This window comes from Drosophila mojavensis, unplaced genomic scaffold (genome assembly GCF_018153725.1).
Source record: "Drosophila mojavensis isolate 15081-1352.22 unplaced genomic scaffold, ASM1815372v1 contig_74, whole genome shotgun sequence".
Taxonomy (NCBI): domain Eukaryota; kingdom Metazoa; phylum Arthropoda; class Insecta; order Diptera; family Drosophilidae; genus Drosophila; species Drosophila mojavensis.
The window spans coordinates 23,513,783-23,529,205 of record NW_025318899.1 but is presented as its reverse complement, the minus strand read 5'-3'; the positions used below and the strand labels follow the sequence as shown (position 1 = coordinate 23,529,205).

Below are 15,423 nucleotides of genomic sequence, written 5' to 3'. Positions count from 1 at the left end.
TAATTTATTCAAATGCTCATACACAACAATATGAAAACATTAGCTGGCCTAACATTAATTTGCTTATTCGCTTAATCCTTTTTGTTGCCAACTCTCTCGCTGTGTATAGAGTACGATGCATACGAATTTTGGTACCCTTTCTTTTGATTTGTTTTTGTTACTGCCATTTTTTTGGACTTGCAGCTTCAAAACTTAGCGCACAACGGCTGCTGTTTGCCCGCTCCCCCACCAAAAACCGAATAAAAATAAAAACGCTAACTAATACGAAAACAGAATTATTGAATGGCCAAGCCTTAGCTATAAATGTGCTGTGCTTAATTAACAAGAATATAAACTAACTGATACAGCTGAATCAGCTATAAATCCACTGAAGATGCCCCGCTTATGCTTCAATTTGGCTTTGGACTCTGTTTAACTGCTGACACTCTGCGTGTGTGTGTGTGAGTGTGTGTGTGTGTGAGTGTGTGATGGCCATTTTCTCTATCTCTGCTTCTGCGTGTATACATGTGTGGGTGTGTGCGCTTTTTATTCTGCTCTCTAAATGCAAAGGCATATTTTTTTTGCAGAATAAAAAGTACAGTGAAACCAAATTATAAGCAATATATAAATTTAAAGCTTCGCAGTATTTGCTAATGTAGTTGACAATGAATGTACCATAGCAATGTGGCATGTTGTGGCAGCAGGACAATACTTTGCACGCTCCTTCAATTGCTTTTGTTTTTTGTTTTTTGCATGCAACTGTACAAAATTTATCTCAATTATTTTTTGCAATGCCAGCTGCCAGCTGCCATTGGCATTGCCATTGCCACTGCCATTTGCATGCGCATAGTGCATAGTGCATATTACTTAGTAGAATGAGTTTTAGTTTCTTTTATTTATGATTTGCTTGCTCTCTGCTCTGTTCTTATACGCAGTTGGCTCTCGATATTGTTTTCAGTCGTGTTGCGCCAAGCTCAAACTAATGCAAAATATGTATCCAAATTCTTTACTTATCTGATTTTCCTTGGCGAGAACGAGTCGAAAACTGTATCGAGAACACGTGTGTACATTAATTTGATTTAGTTTATATGCCCAATTACCCAGGCTGCTGTTGTGTGCAAAGATTTTTTCCAACTAGTCGCTATTAGCCAACGCGCTGTCGTAGACCCAGCCGAACCCGCTTTATGTACATCACAAGAGAGCCAACCCAGACCAGACTACAAACTGCTTTTTAAAAATGCTCTTAATTTCCTTTATGAACACATATTGCTTTATTTCTTTTGTATTAATAACTGCTTGACGAGCAAAGGGCTGGCTAGTAAATGTATTTGTGATAAACAACAACAAAAAAAAAAAAGAAGCAATTATTGGCCTTATAAATCATTGAAATGCACTTCGCGGCCATGCGAGTGCGTGGGCGTGGCACATGCTTTTAAAAACTAATTATTGAAGGCCCCTTTGGTTTTTGTGTTGCGCAATCAAGTTTTTCATTTCCATCTGCGTGCTTAACAATAAAACTCATATAATCGTGCATATAAAACATTTATGTCCTTTCTGTTGCAGTTTCATTTTAATGCAAATATTTTCCAATACGATCCTGGCATGCCTTTGACAGTTATTTACCCCGCCACAAGGGGAAGTTTTTCATTTTATTATTATTATTTATTTATTTTCAATTTCTGTTTTTTGTAATTTGTACAATAAACTGCGAAACAGCGAGCCGCAGAGCGTGGGCCCACAAACAAATATAAATTTAAAATACAAAGAGAAAAAAACAATGAAAAAAGAATACAAAACAGAAACAGCAATAATAAAAATTAATTAAAATATGACTAAAAAATCCTTGCACAACAACCAACCTCATTAAAGAGTTTACCTCACGGATCTTATGTAAAATAAAGCATCCGGCTTAAAGCATCGACTACTTAAATTATTTCCATTTTGATTGAGTTGCATAAAACCTTTTGTTACAATTACAATTATAAGTAAGATATGAACAGCCCAACTGTACATTAGTTGAATCTTTTTCTATACGCTACAAACCTTTCTATTACTCTCAACCAATTTGAATAGTCACAGAGCCTTATTTTGCCGTTTATACTTTGCCAGATATCTTCACTTTTCCTCTGTCTCTCTCTATCTCTCTCTCTCTCTCTCTGTCTGTCTCTATAACTCTCAAATTAATACCTATTCTGTATGTCTTAGAGGACTTTTGATTTGAACCTTTATCGAATTGCCAGTCACACATTTCTAATATTACGTATACGCTCTGTAGTGCCGCCCCGTTGGATTGTCGAGCCAGCCGACGCGAATGTGGAGCGCAATCGTCACATAATGCTGCACTGCCAGGCGCAGGGCGTGCCCACGCCCAGTATCGTGTGGAAGAAGGCAACAGGTCAGATATGTCAATTCGATTGACCCACATCTCTTTATTCAATATATAAATTAGATTAGAGCATCATAAATGCATGACTACATTCTTCCCTTGCAAAATTCTCGTACTCATCTTATTCATAGTTTATAGTCTCACTTCGGTATACCATATACATACATGTATAAAAAGAAAAGGAGAATAAATCGTATCTATTTTAAATTTATAATTCCCATCAACAGGCAGCAAATCGGGCGAGTATGAAGAGGTGCGGGAACGCCCATTCACCAAGCTCTTGGGCAATGGCTCGATGCTGCTGCAGCATGTGAAGGAGGATCGCGAGGGATTCTATTTGTGCCAGGCGAACAATGGCATCGGCACGGGCATTGGCAAGGTCATACAGCTGAAAGTCAACTGTGAGTATCAGGGAGATGTGCTAGATAAAACGAAAGTCGGCAATTTTCCTAATTGCAACGGCAATTGTGATTCGGGTGCATTTGTATTGGCTGCAAGTGCAGCTGCTGCTGTGGAGATAATTGAAATGTGAAATGTTGCATTTTGAATTTTGCAGCCTCCCCATACTTCTCCTCCACGTCGCGCTCGGTCACCGTTAAAAAGGGCGACACGGCTCTGCTGCAGTGCGCCGTCAGCGGCGACAAGCCGATAAATATTGTGTGGATGCGCTCGGGCAAGAATACGTTGAATCCGTCAACCAATTACAAGTGAGTGTAAATGAGAGGGATATAGCTCATGCTCTTACTTATTCGGCAATCCCAATCGTTGCAGAATCTCGGTCAAGCAGGAGGCCACACCGGATGGTGTTTCGGCGGAGCTGCAGATACGCACAGTGGACGCCACGGACAGTGGGCCGTACTTCTGCCGCGCCAGCAATCTCTATGGCAACGACCAGCAGCTGGTGCAGCTGCAAGTGCAGGAGCCCCCGCAGCCGCCCAGTGTGCTGGAGGCGGCCATGATCAGCAGTCGCTCCGTGAACCTCAAATGGCAGCCCAAGGCGCTCAGCACGGGCGACGTGTCCAAGTACATAGTGGAGTACCGCGAGGCAGATCGTAAGCATTCTACTGTGAATAGTTCCCCATCAAACTAACTCTCTTTCCCTCTCTCTCTTTCAAATGTGCCTTCTCACATCTTAGCCGTTCTCTTCATCGACCAGTGGCAGCATTTGGAGGTCAAAGATCCGCCCAGCTTCAATGCATTGATTGAGAATCTGAAGCCGGCGACTCGGTATGCTTTCCGGGTGATAGCCGAGGGCAATGCGGGACGCAGTGCGCCCAGTCAGGAGCTGATTGTGCGCACAGAGCCCCAACGACCCGCTGGGCCACCCCTGAATCTGTCTGCCCGTCCTCTCTCGTCCACAGAACTGCTGGTTAGCTGGGCGGCACCACTGCCAGAGCTGCGCCACGGCGATATCCAGGGCTACAATGTGGGCTACAAGCTGATCAGCTCGGGCAACTCTGCCTACAATTTTACGTCCGTTGCGGGCGACGGTGAGGGCGGCAATGGAGAGCTCCTGCTCAGTGGACTGTCGAAATTCGCGCGCTACAATATCGTGGTGCAGGCCTTCAATCAAGTGGGTCCTGGTCCACTGTCGGAGCCGATTGGGGCGCAGACGATGGAGGATGGTAAGCTCTCATTGCTGCGAGTATGAGTATTGAATATTAATAGTTACGTTTCTGTGTAGTGCCCAGTCGTCCGCCGGAGGATGTTCGCTGCGCTGCCCTGACGTCCCAGTCGCTCCAAGTCTCGTGGCAGCCGCCGCCAATTTACCACACGAACGGCCTGCTGCAGGGCTACAAGCTCATCTTCGAGCCCATCATCGACGACGTTATGCCCAACAAGGACGAGGTCGAGTCGCGCAAGACCACGGCCCTGACCACGGTGCTGACCGGGCTGCGCAAGTACACCAACTACAGCATTCAGGTGCTGGCGCACACACGCATGGGCGACGGCGTCCTGTCCAAGCCGCTCTTCTGCCACACCGAGGAGGACGTGCCCGAGGCGCCGGCTGACATCAAAGTTGTGGTCAGCTCGCCGCAGTCGCTCTTCATCTCCTGGCAGTCCCCGACCGAGCCCAACGGCGTCATCACCAAGTTCAGCCTCTACACACGCGTGGTCAACGGCCGCGAGGAGCTGAACAACGAGAAGCGTAGCCTGCCCTCGCAGCAGGCCTACTACGAGGCCAAGAATCTGCATCCCCACATGGAGTACCAGTTCTGGGTGACAGCCTCCACCCGCGTGGGCGAGGGCAAGAGCTCGCGCGTTGCCTCCCAGATTACCACGAATCGCGTGCCGGCCAGGATCATCTCCTTCGGTGGCTCCATAGTGCGTCCCTGGCGCTCCACAGTGACGCTGCCCTGCACAGCTGTGGGCAAGCCCAAGCGGGAGTGGTTCAAGGGCGATGTGGCGCTACGCCAGGGCGGCCTGCACAACTCGCAGCTGCTGGACACCGGCGACCTGATCATCTCCAGCCTGCAGCTGGCCGACAGCGGCAACTACAGCTGCCAGGTGGACAACGGCATTGGCACGGACCGCCTGACGCACATGCTGCTCGTCCAGGTGCCGCCCTCTGCTCCCGTGCTCTACGTGACCAGCGCCACCTCGAGCAGCATTCTGATGCACTGGAAGTGCGGCTTCACAGGCAACGCCCCCATCACCGGCTACACCCTCTTCTACCGGCGCGCCACGGGCAACACCGAGGAGATGCAGCTCTCCCGGCACGCCTCCAGCCACGAGCTGAAGGGCCTGGTCTGCGGCAGCACCTACCAGATTCATCTGAATGCCCACAACAAGGTGGGCAGCTCTCCGGCGAGCGTCATGCTGCACGTGCGCACCCAAGGCCAGGCGCCCGGCATGCCGGCGACCACGAGCTTGTTGGCTCCTAACTCCACCTCGGTGCTGATCCGGCTGCACTCCTGGCCCGACAACGGCTGCCCCTTGATGTACTTTGTGCTGCAGTATCGCCCGGTCACAGACGACCCCGACAAGGAGTGGATTTTAGGTGGGGACAGCCAACTCAAGTGGCAGTTAACAAGACTATGATTGACCACATTTCATTTCCCCTTAGTTTCCAATGCCCTGAAGCCCCAGCGTCGCGTCGTCATCTCCAATCTGCAGCCATCCACGCTCTATCAGCTGCGCATGGAGGCGCACAATGTGGCGGGCGTGTCCCAGGCCGAGTTCAGCTTCGTCACGCTCACCAAGGACGGCGACCCGCCCCCGCCGGAGATTGTGCAGCGCGGCCAGCGGGGACCGAGCGTGTTCTACGGCAACGTGAACCTGCTCATTCCGAGCATTGCCGCCGTCTCTGGCATGATTTGCACCATTGCCTTGGTTATCATATGCTATCGCCACAGTAAGTAGAAGCGCGTCTTACGCCAAGCACCTCACTGAGTGTCTGCCCTTGCTCGCCCAGAACAAAGCAACCACATACAAAAGGAGTCGCTGGAGAACCGCGCCAACTCTGAGGCGGCGCAGCGTGAGCGCTACTATGCGACCATCCACAAGGTTTCCATGCAGAACAATGACAAGATTCCGGGTAAGTGTCAGCGCTCAATCAGTTGACACGGCCAAGCTCTAAGCCCGCGGCTCTTCCACAGAAACCTCTGAGGACATTTCGCCGTACGCCACCTTCCAATTGTCGGAAGCGGGCAACATGTCACAGCCGCATCATGCCGGTCCGGCCAATACGCTGCTGCACTCGTTCATGTACCACGAGAGGGCTCTGGCCGAGGGCTGCTCGTCGCCACCACCAGCTGCGGTACTAAAACCAACCACCACCCATCACCACCACCACCACAACCAACGTCCACAAAAGACAATTCATAATTATTATCAAACCTCACCGTTTCATAATATCGTGCGTTTGTTTATTCATTTCTTTGATTTTAGCTCTCTTTCTCTCTCTCTCTCTCTTCATCTGTGCCCCCTCTCCTGTCTGTGGGGGGGGCACTAGACCTACAATTAGTGTGTATTTTTCCATAGAATACTACGTGCTTTTTATGTTGTTTCTCTGCTCGAGTTTTACGTTTATCTAAGTTCCCTTAAGTGCAATGCCGTCTACCATGTGGGCATTGAGCGACGCGCTCTGCCTCGTCTCACAGTCAGTTTTTTGTTGGGTTTTAGTTGATCCTTTGTTTCGTTCGAGAGCGTTTACCATCCCCAAACGCTTTTGTAGTAGCTAGCCGAACCTGGCGATCATTCACTCAGTCCCTGCTAATGTTATGCTTTGTTCTATGCGCAGTCCAAGAATCGACGGCGCCACTCACGCAAAACGGAGCCAGAGAGCGAGGAGTCCGAGTCCGACCAGGATCAGCTTACTTCCAGCCGCACCGAGTCTTCCAATCAGCACGAGGGCAAGATCAAGCACAGTAAGTCCATTGACCCTCTGGCCCTAGTCACAGCACCTGGCAAGTGTCGCATATGAAGGTCGATAAGATAAATATATATGTATGTACATTTGAGGGAAAGTATAGGCAGATACAGGGAATAAGTCAAATAAGTCTTCTACTGTCTGTTGGTTTGTATGAGTGTGTATATACTATCCCAAATTCTTTCCTCTTTTGTCCTCTTTATCCGCAATGGATAGATCAATCATACACATGCAAATGTTAATATATTTCAATATTTGATCGAGCTGGAACTTCTGCTGAGAGCATGAAAAGAATCTCCCTTAGTCAGGCCATGTCGACTAAAGACTTATCAATATGAATATGCCTCCCAGACGTTAGCTTCTTAAGTAAGGTTGTTAAGACGTCATAGCGTGATGCTTCCAGGTGCTTTAAATTAATTTCCCGCAATAGTTTTTAGCTCTTAGTGGACCTGGACCTGTAACAAGGAGTAATCTACTGGCTATTTCTCTCTCTCTCTCTCTTTTTGCGTTACTTTACTTTGCAGACTCAGACTCTAGACTAATACAACAGTTTCCAAATCACAACATATCGATAACATATCTATAGTAGATCAACGCGCTTTGCACCACTTTTGCCACACAATGCACTTAAGATTTACACTAACTTACCTACCTATAACACTTGGCCAGTACGAAGAAAAGACTAAGAAACTATGAATTCATAATATTGTAATTCTCGCTGGTTAGCCTTAATGTAGCTTTAAGTTTATGTTACCCCATCCACATGCCGATTCTCTATTTGCCCGTATTTTCTTTCTTTCTTTCTCTCTTTCCAAAACGTGAATGCTCTATGCGATGCAGGCATCATCTACCATGGAGCACAATCAAGCACATCCTCCGATCTGTCACCAATGTCCGAACAAAAATCATTACCACGACGCGGTCGCTCCAGGTATCATCATCAGCAATATCAGTTTTCCACCAATACAACACCGCGTCATCACAATAGCAACAAAAGCAACAACAACATCACAAACACGGCCACAAACACGAACACAGCCACATCAGTGAACAGCTCGAGCAAAATTCTGTCACCGCGCAACGGCAGCGGCAATCTGAAATCCATATCGAGCACATTCAAATCACAAGACTCCATACAATGCCACATACCCACGTTGGTCAAATCGCCATCGATAAGCACACAACAGCAACACCAGAAACAGTTCCACAAACAACAGTCGAATAGTAAGCCCGGCCCTAACCAGAACCAGAACCAGAACCAGAACCAGAACCAGAGCCAAAACCAAAACCAAAACCCCAATCATAGTCAGACCCAGTGCAGTAGTAGCAGTAGTTTGAAGCAACAGCAACCGCTGCTGATCCAGCCCAAGCTCCATCAGCTCGAGCAGACGGCCACGCATGCTGGTGGCCAGGAGCTGTTGGGCTTGGACGGAGGCGTTAGTACCCTAGCATCTGTTGTGCCCGTTACTTGCATGCCACCCTCTTCACAGTTTCGCCCCATTCCACACAAGTCCATAATGCCCGCGCATGACTCACACCAAAACCACCATCAGCAGCTACACCAAGGAGGGGGCGGGGGCGTGGGCGGGGGCGGCCTGCTGAATCCCTCGACGGCTCTGCTGTCCTCGAAGTTCTTCACGGCGCCGACGCTGCCGTTGCCCAAATAGGATACGGCCAATGGGGGGAGTGAGTACGGCGGCGGAGGCGGGGCTGATAGCAGCAGCTTCGGCTATAATGGCGGCGAGATATCGTGCACCTACATGGATCCCATAGATCACACATGAGACTTGGCCTACGGTGAGGTGTGTGGGCCCGAGGGCGCCCATTAGCCAGCAGCTCTCGGCAGCAAGCACACCACACCACCACCAACCACCATGTACACAACTTGGAACACTTGAACACATCTAGGTCTCTCTCTCTCTCTGTCTCTGTTATACTGAATGCTTGAGTGTGGTTGCTAGAGAACTCAAATAGTATCAAACAACTCTGGATACTCTTCTTCCCCTTACCAAACCATGCAGAGCTGGCATCCTGCGCACGCTGCACCCGCTCCAGCTGCAGGCCGAGTGCAGCGCCGGCGCCTTCCACCACGGCGAGCGCGACGGTGGCGATCACATTGAGCTGGCCGAGGTTGAGTGCGATGTAGACACGATTAAGAAGTTGAAGCTGGGCCAGCGGTCCTCGCTGTGGTCGCGCCCGAACTCCACCACGTCCCAGCTACAGCCGGATCATCAGCAGCAACAGCAGCAGCAGCACCAACAGCAACAACAACAACAGCAGCAGCAGCAGCAGCAACGTCAGCAACAGCAACCACCACACAAGCGAGCACATTCAAAGTCTCCGCAGCCGCAGCAACAGCAGCCCCTGCAACAGCAACGCCCACAGCAGCATTCACCCGCTCCAGGCCAGAAATTGCTTAGCGAGAAATCGGATTATTCGATATCTGTGTGAGACATTGGTAAGATCTGATCCAAGCCTGATCAGCAGCTAGGATGAGGTCGGCCAATGGACCACCAGATGGCAAACAATTGAATGAAAGTGAAACTAAATTTGGGCATTCGTGAGTCGTGAGACTCCTTGAGTGAATTTTAGGTATGCAGCAACAACAGCAGCAGCTGCGCCGTACCTACACTTATGTAATGCCAACAACTCCCGTTACATCCGCTCTACCCCAAGTCCACACCGCCCCGCATTGACCCAGTAACCAACCAACCAGCTTGACAACCCAACCCCAACCAACACAAAGACAAAACACAAGAACTTTCGGACAATCAATATCAAAATTATTTGCACAACCATCGAGAGGCGGGGCAACTCGCCCAGCGCACCCACACGCACACACTTCCCATTTGTTACTCTCTCCATTTCCCCGTATTCACATAGCGCTCATATAACCGTATAAACTTACAAATATTACAAAGTATTAATAACAACTACATAGGTAATAATAATTACGATTTGTGCATGTTGTACTACGGCATGCACCCACAACCCAGGTCAGTTATCGAACTTCCAAATGTTGTACATAGACTCGTATATCTGTACGCGTATATCCGTTATACACCCGATCCAATCTAATCGAATCGAATCGAAGCTAATCTAATCTAGTGTTAAGTACTAACGACTTGTGTAACTCGAACTACTAACGGCGTGTAACTCGAATACTAATGCATATACTAACGCGTATTACTCGTACTACCCATAATCGAACTGTTTTTCTATGAATGTATGTGTGTAGAGAGGTTGTACGAATTTTGTAGTTTGATCAATGCAAAAACTGTTTCTTCTTTTTTTTTTTTTTTTTTTTTTTTTTGATTGAGTTATATACCGTCTATACATACATATATAGGTAACGTTTAGGCACTTGAGATATTTTTGTAAGTTCTCTCGAATTGAATCCGCATTCTCCACATGTAAAACGAGGAATTTAAAACATGCAATTCAAACTAACAATTAATTCAAGACATATGCTGTGTACAAATCTATTTATATTTATGTCTAAAATACTAAAATCTAATAGTCTGTACATACACACACACACACACACACAGTTACACTGGAATCAAGAAATCTCTAGTTGTTAGCGCTACATTTTGTAAATAGGCACAAGTAAAAAGAAATTGACTGAAACAAAAGATCAGAAACAGAAATAACTTCATAATAACAAATATATATATATATATATAGAATGAAGAATGTTAACTAAATGTATTTGATATATTAAATGTATACACGAACGAGCACGAGCACGAGCACGAGCAGGAGCACGAGCAGGAGCACGAGCAGGAGCAGGAGTCGCCAGCTGAATCAGTATTCATATGCGATAGACGAGACGAGGATATTTGATATACATATGTTACATGACACGATGTCGCAGCGTCTACGCAATTAGTGTTCCCATACAATAATCGGTCGTTCGCCAGCGTGTAGATAGATGTTTTTAACACCAAAGTATAGAAATCAAAAGCAAATCGTAATCAAATTAGAAACAAACATTCAAGAGCTCTCGGACAAATAGCTGCAGAGAAGGAAGGCAAAGAGGAAAGGCCAAGTGAGGAGAGCAGAAAAGCAACTACAAATTACAATTAGAGAATATGAATAATCCACGTATTAATTAGATGTATTTTAAACTAGCCAACAAAACTTATATGACGTCTAGCAGGACAGAGATCAGAGAACTTTCAGAACCGTTTAGGAAACCATGTGCCAAAATTTGTTTGAAAGCAAAGTCAACAAGAAATCGTATTAAGAAAATATACAATAAATAAAGCCGAATGGATTTATTAGCTCCATGGAAATAAAAAAAAAAAAAAAAAAAAAAAAAAAAAAAAAAACAGAAAACAAAATAAATAAATACGTTATATAAGTATATAGCAACTTCAGAGATACATATATATATATACAACTATATATAGGTTGTCAGACGGACAGACGGACGGAAGAGAGCCAGAGGGCCGCGGACTCTTGGCAGCCAAAAGAGTCTGCGAATTCGAGTTTCATTTGCAAACAAAAAGTATTAAAAAAAAAAACTAGACACTTGATAGAATTCGTATGCAGCACTTTTTCAATTATTATTTATCAATATATATATATATATATATATATATATATGTATATTATAGTATATATGTATGTGTATAATCCAGCAATGGAGTTGCAGTATTTTTAATCCGTTTTTATATGCATTTATTTATATAATGTGTAATAAATGGTTTATTAAATTTAACATCGAATTTTACGAATTTAACACAAAGTTGCAAAATGAAAATCACATCACACAGCAAGTCTGCGAATCAAAGCAAATCAAATCAAATTGAATCGGATTGAATCAAATCGAATCAGATTGAATCAGATTGAATCAGATTGAATCAAAAGATCGCATTTTACTCGAACAACCAGAAAATACAATCAAAAGGCAAAAACAACCAAACGATATACTTATGTCTGTATGGGTAAAATAAGCAAACAACCATTTTTATGTTTAACAATATAATTAGCACAAAAAAGCAAACAAAAAATAAAACAAAACCAAAAAAAAAAAAAAAAAAAACTACAAAATAAAAACTATTAATGTAAAAACAAAAAGAAAACCATTAAAGAGTAAAAATTAAATAATTAAATATTTTTTTTTATTTTTTTTATAAAATGTTAATGTCGGGACTGATCGATTAGTGTACGAGATATCCGGAGCTAAGCGATAAGTCCGAAAAAACGGAAAAAGTAAGTAAGATTGCCCGTTAGCTAAAACGACTACATTAGAATCCGGTTATAATGACGCCCAAGGCATCGTCGTTATATCTGGAAGACGCTATAACCATATAGATTTACTCAAATAATTTTTTCGTACGGACGGACGCTTCAAGGGGAGTCGGAAAGTGAATTTCGTAAGTGACCCTAAGAAGGTTTCAGCATCGACAAACAGCGGGATAAGACGTCTCCACTACTAAATGAATCTAACACTGAAGATCTTTCGGACGGACAGATAAACATGGCTAAATTTACACCGCTCGTCGCACACGCCCAGAATACATATAAATTATTACCGTGGCCTTTTCGGTCCGTCACATACATTGTGACAAAACAATTACACCCGGACTTCCCATTTACAGAGTACACAGGGTATAACGTAAATAGATACTCACAGCGTGATTCATTCGCAGGGTGAATCATTCAACAACAAAATCTAGACTTGGAAATTTATATATTTGCTCTACAATAAATGTAGTCTTGCAATCTGCCAATCTTTTCTTTCCTAATATTAAATAAAATTTATTCGTCGACTGCATTTATGCTGCATAGTACGTAGATTAGATAAGACTTAGATAAGTATTTTGGTGAGCGACTATTTATTAAATAATATATATTATAATATATCTTATGCATTAATATATTCATTAAAATATATTATGCTATATATTATAATTTGGTGTCCCCAGATTCAATGGGTTTCAAATTATAACTGTTAATAACAATCAAGCAATGTTAAGTGCCTTCACTCATAGCACAGAGTAATTCATAATGCAAATGGATCCATAACTCAGATTACAGTTTCCAGGGTATCTGCTAGTTGCGAGACCCATTTTTAACCAATATGCTGTGAATTCTTTAGTCTCAACGTTTATTTCGTTAGCAAACGTAGCCAGAGCCAGCGGCTGCGTAACGTCGGCAATGTTTAACGAGTCAACACGGAATAATATGTGGGGCGAGGGGGCAGAGCGAGGAGCAGGCAAAAAGCAGTCGACGTGCTGCCTAAACGTTTGCCCGTTGGCTATTAAAGCTTTGGAGCTGCCAACAGAATGATTTGTGTATCAAGTGAGGCAACAGCAGCAGCCGCCGCAGCCTCAGCGCCTACGTAAGTTCAATTGTTATCAGTGTCGTGTGTAAAACAGCAGCGGGAGCAAGAGCCAGAGCAACCATGTCACCGGCTAACAGCGGGCCAGGCGAGCAGGTCAAGGCGAGGGCGGGGGCGAGGCAGCCGCCGAAGGCCTGTAGGGGGTGCAGTGGGCTGCAGCCTGGGTCTGGCCTCGTGGATGTGGAGGATATAGGCAACCTGGGCCTGGAGAGGCTCAGGCGCAAGGCGAACATTGCTCAGCAAATGTTGACGGATGTTATGGAGCAGCTAACAAAGCTGCAGCCGAGCCACAGGCATCCCACGGAAAGCAAACAAAAATTTAATTCTTTAAGACGATTTAATCGAAGGAGTATCAACTTTTGTTTCTTTAATTCAAGTAGTGTTCCATGCTAAATGAAAAAAAAAAAAAAAATGAAATATATAATTGATTGGGAATTACTTTATAACAGAACATTTGAAATAATTATATTCCGTTTGGCTTACTCAGAAACGGGCAATTACTTTATAACAGAACATTTGAAATAAATATATTCAATTTGATTTACTCAGAAACGGGATTTCACCAATAACAGTGCTGTTAATGCTTTTATTATTACATTTTAAATTGATAATGTTACCCAAGCTAAGAAACTGTTACGAGTATAACAAGGTGCTTGACTCGGCTATTTTCCATATTTAACTGTCTGGTAGCACTCTGACAATGTACAGTGTATTTGGTTTGAGTCTAAGATTCGTTATTATCTTAGACTCAAACCAAATACACATAAGAACTTAACGAAATCACTGTATTACAGTATACTAGAATTTCGTTGTTATAATCCACACTCTTATCGTGCATTATAACAATGTTCTAAGCTTAACGAAGCATGAGGTTATTTGACGAACGTACTTGAACTGCTCCACACTGGACGATTCTGCTCCTCATGCATTCAAATACAACGAATGGCGGGATAACAGAACTGCTGCAAAGCAAATTTTCATACCTTGTTCCAACTGTTATATTTCGCTGTACATTAGCTAATAGGTATAAAATTTACCTATTCCCAAGGATATTCCCTTCTCGAGTTTGTGACTTGATAAAATATCCAAATTAAATTATAATTGTCAACTCGGGCTTGGCCTTATCTCCTTTACCCTACCTTTTCGTGGGATATCATCAATCACCATGGCTCACACACATTCACATTTACACGCACGTTCGCTCACACACCCAGCCACACACACACGCACGCACACTCTGCTGCCGTGACAGACAAGTTTGTGTGCGTTAAAATAAGGAAAACGTCGATCAAGTTAAGACCAATAAAAATTGGTGAGTGAAGCAAAGCAGAATGCAAACTTTTAAAATAAATGGCCAGCTAATTAACATGCAAAGCAGCTACGAGCTGCGAATACAGGCGTGAGGTCTGTGGCTGACAGCGTTGCCATATTTTTCATTCGTCTCTTTTTTTACTCAAGCACACTTTAAACATAGCGCCAAAATAATTTCGTTAAATAACAATTTGATGGTTAGAGAACACATGAAATGAATGACGTAGCAGGGCAGAAGGATTTATCTGTGATATCTGTAAATCGAGGCGGGCAGCCTGAGAGCTGTGAAATTGTTTGTCTGTCATGTTGTGGGCATTTTTTATGTTGGCCCAAACAGTTTCGTGTCTGGTCAATTGTGAACCATTGAGTAAATTTATTTATATGTATGTATGTATGTATATATGTAGTACGCACGTGACCATAAATGCGTTTGGTTTGTCCTTGCTTTTGGCGTGGCCTTTGCTGCTGCCTTCCTTTTGGCATTTTGTGTATTTCAGTCATGTAGAGGTAAAAATTGTTTGCATATTGTTTTGTGCTTCCATTGTGATTTCCTCAGCTCTGTGTAGCGGCAACTATTGTGAAACGTGTGCCAGATTCAATAAGGCAAATGAAGCACTCGTAATGACGCTGAAGATGCCAAAGCGACGCGTCGACGGCGACGGCGACTGCGACGGCGACTGCGACGGCGACGGCGACAAGCGACAAACCAAACGAACATTCGCTTTCGCTTTGGCCATTGTCGACCAAATTAAAATAAAATATGTGCCAGTCATATCTATATACACATGTATGTGTCTGTGTGTGTGTGTGTGTGTCTCAGGTTCTGCACCTAGCAGCCAGCCTTCTCTGGTCACGCACGTGCGCCTGTGGCTATGCAACGCTTGTTGCCTGCCTCCTCTCTGGCTGGCTGTTCTCTGCTCTGCTTCTCTGCTTCTCTGCTACTGTCGCCCTCTGTGCCCTTTGCTGCATGTGTCTTGCATGTGTGCAGACTCAAATTAATGGCTCCCACTGCCATAAGTTATG

At 44.7% G+C, this 15,423-nt stretch overlaps 2 protein-coding genes across 5 annotated transcripts in view; both read left to right on the top strand.

Moving 5' to 3' along the window:
• LOC6583422 (Down syndrome cell adhesion molecule-like protein Dscam2) overlaps positions 1-10,985 on the top strand; it is a 31,436-nt gene extending 20,451 nt beyond the window's left edge. For 2 of the 4 annotated variants that reach the window (XM_044009519.1, XM_044009518.1), the window contains exons 11-21: positions 2,255-2,374; positions 2,593-2,766; positions 2,922-3,072; positions 3,137-3,417; positions 3,502-3,990; positions 4,050-5,366; positions 5,433-5,720; positions 5,781-5,903; positions 5,965-6,224; positions 6,609-6,735; positions 7,578-10,985. In XM_044009519.1, the coding sequence (XP_043865454.1) occupies positions 2,255-2,374; positions 2,593-2,766; positions 2,922-3,072; positions 3,137-3,417; positions 3,502-3,990; positions 4,050-5,366; positions 5,433-5,720; positions 5,781-5,903; positions 5,965-6,224; positions 6,609-6,735; positions 7,578-8,404 (4,157 nt within the window). In that variant the 3' untranslated portion in view covers positions 8,405-10,985. Of the gene's footprint in view, positions 1-2,254; positions 2,375-2,592; positions 2,767-2,921; positions 3,073-3,136; positions 3,418-3,501; positions 3,991-4,049; positions 5,367-5,432; positions 5,721-5,780; positions 5,904-5,964; positions 6,225-6,608; positions 6,736-7,261; positions 7,529-7,577 lie in introns of those variants that run through there. The other 2 variants (XM_044009520.1, XM_044009521.1) reach the window with 2 other exon arrangements.
• Positions 10,986-11,841: 856 nt separating this feature from the next.
• Positions 11,842-13,622, top strand: LOC6583420. Its single transcript, XM_044009784.1, has one exon. It carries the CDS (start codon positions 13,153-13,155, stop codon positions 13,480-13,482), a length of 330 nt encoding a protein of 109 aa, XP_043865719.1. The 5' UTR covers positions 11,842-13,152; the 3' UTR covers positions 13,483-13,622.
• The last annotated feature ends 1,801 nt before the right edge of the window (positions 13,623-15,423 follow it).